This window comes from Bubalus bubalis, chromosome 14, assembly GCF_019923935.1.
Source record: "Bubalus bubalis isolate 160015118507 breed Murrah chromosome 14, NDDB_SH_1, whole genome shotgun sequence".
NCBI lineage: Eukaryota > Metazoa > Chordata > Mammalia > Artiodactyla > Bovidae > Bubalus > Bubalus bubalis.
In genome coordinates, this window is record NC_059170.1 from 61,094,482 (window position 1) to 61,100,481 (window position 6,000).

Sequence of the window (6,000 nt, forward strand, 5' to 3'; positions counted from 1 at the left end):
TCTAACTCATGGATTTATTTTCAGGCTAGGTTTCTTGGCTACTACATCCTTTTAACAAGAGGATGCTTATATATATATTAGTACATATTTAACTATATACATATATAAAACTATGGCCTTATAACCCTACCTTTTATAACTGTACACTACAGGAAATCAGAAAAGACTGTGCCTGTTCTTTAATTAATGACCCCCACATCCTGCCAAATAAAGCTTAAATAATACAAGTCTTCCAATGTATCTTTTAAGATATACCTTATTCACCTGGATATCCTGACCATGACCTCAGAGAGGAAAAAGGCATAGAAACAGGCAAGAAGTGGTATTTGAGGCAAATAATCCTGCCATTTCACCACTCCCATTCACCTCTTTATCCTCCCTCTCTTGATACCCACTTTCCTATTTTCTCATCTTTCTCTGGCCATGAAACTACTATGTCATGCCATGGAAGAGCCTTACCTTACTGTCATGTTTACTAACGAAGTAAAGCATAGCTTCCTTTGCCTGGTGATCCATCAACCCCAAACCATAAAATGTTACAAAGGGTCGGGGGGTGGCGGGGGTAAATCTACACATAAATTAAGTCCAGAAATTTTTACAATTAATTTCTTCCTCCACTTGCTAATCTCCATTTCTGTAATGTTAGAATAACTGTAACTCTGCTACCGTGCATTCTCACACACAAACACAACATATCAACAGACTAGTGCTCTGATTTCACAATCCTATATAGGCTACTCAGCCATTATTTCTGCTGATCGAAAACTGCCCAGGCTAAACTAAAAACCTCCATTCTTGCTCTCCATGTAGGTAGAGAGGTTGAAATATTTGTTTTCTAACTTCTGTCAAATTCTCTAGTCAACACCAAGAGGAAGAAACTACCACACTGCAAATGGTAATACTTTTATATGATTAATGAAGATAAAATTTATTCTTCCCTCATGTTTCTAGAAGTTCAACTGGAAAAATGCTTTTGGCCACAAAGAATAAACATTTCTCTCTCATTCTTACAGAAGGTTTACAGAAGTGTTCAGAAAGAAGGTTAGCCAGCCAAGTTAAAAAAAGGAAGATTTTTATGCTGCTTTGCCAAAGGGCCTGAATATCTGAAAATACTGAAAATACATCTTTTATTACAGATGTAATAAAAAGAAATATGAACCACTAAATACTAATGGTTTTTTTTTTTTACTCCTTAAACAGAACCTAGCAGAATTATCTCAGTATAACTTACGTATGTCCTATTGCCATTATGTTCCAACCATGATTAGCCAATTTAACCAGTAGGCAGGGCCAATAAAGCCAAAATACAACTTTCTTTTTTATCCTTTCTAAGTATCCATCAATATGCAGTTCAATTTGTTTTTCAGATCTTATAAAACCAGTTTAAAACTGCAAGTCAATATTTGGTCCAAATTCAATATTTGAACAAGACTGAAAACCCTTCAAACTGAAACCTGAGTATGTAGCATCCTAAGCTACTCACTGAAGTATTTTAAAGTTTTTGATAAACAGTCCTTACCACTCTGGCTGCTCTCTCCTGAGATTCACATTTCCTGCAAAACCATGGTCCTGTGGGTACTTGAACAATGCCATAGCAAGCTGTTGGAAAACAGAATGTTTGAAAATAAGTTAAAGGTTGAATAACTATGGAAAATCAAATATTGTAGCAAAGCCCTATTAAATACCTCTGAAACTATTCAAGTAAACTGCTTTGTAAAAAACTAAAACATGTTGTATTTATGTTTATCATTTATCACCAAGTTACAATTATGACATTTTAAATATTAGAAAGGTAATCTTTTGCTATTTCATTTCAAAAGAATAAACATCACAAATCTTAATTATTCTTTTACAATAAAAATATTAGATAAAATTTAACACGTTTTTACATAAACAACTTGTTATTCATTCCTATAATGATATATGAATATTCACTAATTCAAATTCATTAATTCATTCCTATATCCTAAAGTTTAAATATTAAGCATTTTGAATACATGAAAATAAAAATTATTTTCAAATCACCGTTCAAAATAAACAAGCTATGGCAGGAAATAAAATGAAATGTAATGTTAAAAGTGAAATGCTTCTATTTAAATAAAATGTCCAGAATAGACATTTGCCTGTCTATACAGAAGGTAGATTAGTGGTTGTCTACAACTGGGGGAACTGGGGAGAAATGAGTAACTGTTAATGGCTCCAACGTTTCTTATTAGGGTGATGAAAATGTTCTATAAAACTGCAGTAACAAATCCAAAACTGTGACTATACTGAACACCATTGAATTGTACATTCTAAGTGGGTTAACTGCATGGTATGTGAATTATATCTCAGTAAAGTCATAAAAAAACAAACTCCAGGTTTATTTCTAATGTATAATCTTAATTTTTCAACAAGTGATATGAATACATATCACATATCTAAATCACAGTCTAGTTACTTTAAAAATTGTTTTCATATTAACATTTACTTAACTCAAAGTTTAAAACTTGCCAAAAACCTAAAGACATTAACAATCCAATTGACATTTTCTCAAATGAACTTGGTCACAGGAAACATGGAAATACATCAAATATTGGAAAGCATTTAAAGAATATAAAATCAACACAGATTTCTAAAACTCCAAAAGCTAAACTTTGAACCCCTATTAAAAGTGGTAGTTATTCATTTGTGTCCAACTCTTTGTGATCACATGGAATTGTAGCCAGCCATGCTCCTCTGTCCACATAATTCTCCAGGCAAGAATACTGGAGTGGGTTGCCTTTCCCTTCTCCAGGGGATCTTCCCCACTCAAGGATCAAACCCGGGTTATTCTGCATTGCTGCATTGCAGACAGATTCTTTACCGTGAGAGTACCAGGAAGTCCCAACCCCTTTTAAAAGGTATGAGTAAAAATATTCTATCAACCAAGTAACTGGCGGTCCAGTAGTTAAGACTATGCCTTTTAATGTCGAGGATGGGAGTTCGATCCCTGATCAGGGAGCTAAGATCCTACGTGCCTCCTAGCCAAAAAATCAAATCATAAAATAGAAGCAGTATTATAACAAATCCAGTAAAGACTTTAAAAATGGTCCACATCAAAAAAATCTTACTAAAAAAAATAATACAGCGTTAGTGCCCAAAAAACTTGTATTTTAATTCAGAAACAGAGTAAGTTTTCAGTCGTAAACGAACATTTTCTAAATTGGGAGATGAGACTACTTACCATCATTTATCACCCAAATTCATAAGAAACACCTCCACAAGTACCAATGAACACTACAATAGAATATACCAGGTTCTCAGACCTTCAAATCAGTAGTTTCAATTCACATTGTTTTCACTCCTTAGAAAAGTGAGGTATGCAACTGCACTTCCTTGAAAGAACTGGGAATAAGTGCATCCTCAGGTTAGGTTATTTACTACCTCCTAAATCTCCTTTCCAGTTCTGAGATCCCATTCTATGAAGACTGCAGTTTAGTCCCTCAGGCTCAGGCTTTCTCTCGTAGACTAGCGTCCAATACACTAACAAACAACATCTGCATCACTCAATGCAAGATTCAAAAACAGGCTGGGGCGCAGGCTGGGCCTAACAAGAGGAGGACAAGAACCACCAAAAAATTACCTAGGTTTTTTCCAACCTCAATTCCTTACCACCTGAAATGGAAAAAACCAGAAACTTCCATGGCCAGAAAGCTACCTTGACCTTTTTCTACATTCCAAAACTCACCGAAGGGTAACACCCCCAAATAATACTAAGATGCTCCCCAAGTTCCTGGCGGCACCGCCACCTCCTCTTCTGTCCGGTCACTTAAGCTGCGGAAGCGGCCCGAGGCAGCCATTCCGACAAGCCTCAGCCTCCACCCCCGGCAGCTCAGCGCAGCTCGGCCCAGCCGCTCCCAGGGGCCGCACGACAGCGGCGGCCGCCGCCTTCCGCCTCTTCTCTGCGGGAAGCGCCAGTCCGCAGCAGCGGCGGCAGGGTCTGAGCCAGAAACCCTCGGGTGCGCAGCAGCCGGCGTCCTCCCCCCGTCTCGCCCCAAATCTAGGGCCGCAGGGCAGCGCCCGAGCCCGACTCCATGGCACAGGAAGTCTCCAGACACTGCGGCAGACTGAGCGACGGGAGGGGGAGGGGGCTCCACGCTTCCCAACCCGCACCCACGGCAGCGGGGCGCGCGCCCGGCCCCCCGCACCCCTTCGCCGCCGACCCCGGCCTCCCGGAGTCCGCAGAACCGCGGCTCCGGGCGCAGGCGGCGGCCGAGTGACACTTGAGAGAATGAGCGCAGGATCACATGACAGTGCAGGCCACACGCACTTTCTCCCACATGCACAGCCCACACCCCCTCCGCCCCGCCGCGGACCCTCAGAGTCAACCCTCGGCCGCGGAACGGGGCGGGGCGGGGGGAGGGGCGGGAGGGGAACTGGCAGTTGCTGCCAAGGTGGGGGAAGCGGTGACGGTTGGGAGAGGCCGGGTTCGGCCCGGCGGGCGGTTGGGTGTTTACCTTGATGCACCGCGACGCTGCAGCCGTGCCCGTCGCAATAAACCAGCGGGTTCTCGGCCCAGCCTCTCTCGTCTGAGCAAACGCAACAGCCTCCAATCATCTCCTTCATACTATGGGAGACCTCGTCCTCCAGTGACACGGGCCGGTCGCTAGAGACCATCTAAGAGGGAGTTGGGGGGGACCATTAAAAAACACATGCAAGCCAATGAGTGCTTCCCCCCACGTACAGCCCACCGCGCCCCCGCGCCCCGGCCCCCCGCCCGCCGCTCGGCCGCTCGCTCACTCGGGCTTTGCCGCTCAGTCACTCACGTTCCGCACAGGAGTCAGGAGCCATGTCCTTGCTGACTCCCCCCACCTCCCCTCCACCGCCTCCTCCGCCTCCTCCTCCTCGTCGTCTTCCCTCCCCACCTCCACCCGGCCGCTAACGCTGGAGCCCGGAGAGGGCACACATAATCAAGCAGGCCTCCGCACAGGCGCACTGGGGGGGCTCCCGCTGGGCCAGGGGCAGCGAGGGAGGGGAAGGAGGTTGCGCTTCCTCCTCCGAGCGTCACTCAGCGTGCGCGCCCGCCCGGCGGCCGGCGTGAGAGAGCAGGCCCGGGAGAGGCGAGGCCTGCGTGCGCGCCGCCGCGCCCGACCGGCAGCCTAGGCCGCCCTCCCGGCCCTTCCCCTCTCCCGCGCCTGTCTCATCCGCCGAGGTGTGCTGCGCGGGGGCGGGGTCGAGCGGAGCCGGCGGCGCGCCGAGGCCGGAACACGCCAACTGGAGGGCGCGGGGGCGCGCACGCGGGGGCGGGGACGTTAGGGGCGGCCTTCTGCAGCGCCGGCCGCGCGGGTTGCGTGTGCACGTCGCGAAGAGGCCTCTTTGGGAGGGAGGGTAAAAAGGGAAGATGCAGAGAGACGAGAAGGAGGGCGGGTTTTGTCAGAGTAGCTGGAAGGGACTCCCCGGAGGCATCTGAGGACCAACATACCAGCCTTTGCCTCAAAAACTGGCCCGAGGGTAACAAGGGTTGGGCAAGTCAGTCGCCTTTCCAGAAGGGTGCAGTGAAGCATGGCTTCCTGCAGTTGGCCGCACGAACTTCACTGTATTGCCGCAGCCTTTCCACCCATTAAATTCACATCCTGCGCTCTACCCAAAGTTCACCCAGTGAAAGTGCCACCAAGTCTGCCGCCCATTTACACACCACATTGGCCCCAGTGACAACTGAAAATGCATCGCAGACAAGATCAAAAGCCTAAGTTAGGGTTGTACCCGATGAGGAAACAACACCTGTAGTACGTATCCTCAGCTTGCAGTGTAGGAGTACAAATGGTTGTTAATCAAACAGTAACAATATAATGTGAGGATATGGAAAATGCAGTTTGAAGGAACCCAAGTCTAGTCAGTCACCAAATGATAGCTAACACCACAGGACAGTGGAGTTCTTTCGATTGAGAATTTCTCTGATCTGGCTCTGTACTTCAAATTTACTCTTGCAAATTTGTCACTTTTATTAAGGTCACTTAAGTGGCAGAAAGATGGGGGCTT

The 6,000-nt window shown here is 45.9% G+C and overlaps 1 protein-coding gene across 6 annotated transcripts in view; it reads right to left on the reverse strand.

Annotated features, from left to right (window-relative positions):
* Positions 1-5,149, reverse strand: part of MLLT10 (MLLT10 histone lysine methyltransferase DOT1L cofactor) — a 210,452-nt gene extending 205,303 nt beyond the window's left edge. For 2 of the 6 annotated variants that reach the window (XR_006544640.2, XR_006544639.2), the window contains exons 1-3: positions 4,788-5,145; positions 4,479-4,638; positions 1,520-1,599 (exon numbers count right to left, since the gene is read on the reverse strand). Coding sequence is in view for 4 of the 6 variants with exons in the window: in XM_044928157.2 (XP_044784092.1) it covers positions 1,520-1,599; positions 4,479-4,638 (240 nt within the window). In the remaining 2 variants the exon portion in view is untranslated. Of the gene's footprint in view, positions 1-1,519; positions 1,600-4,478; positions 4,639-4,787 lie in introns of all 6 variants that reach the window. The other 4 variants (XM_044928157.2, XM_044928156.2, XM_044928158.2 and 1 more) reach the window with 4 other exon arrangements.
* Positions 5,150-6,000: the final 851 nt, after the last annotated feature.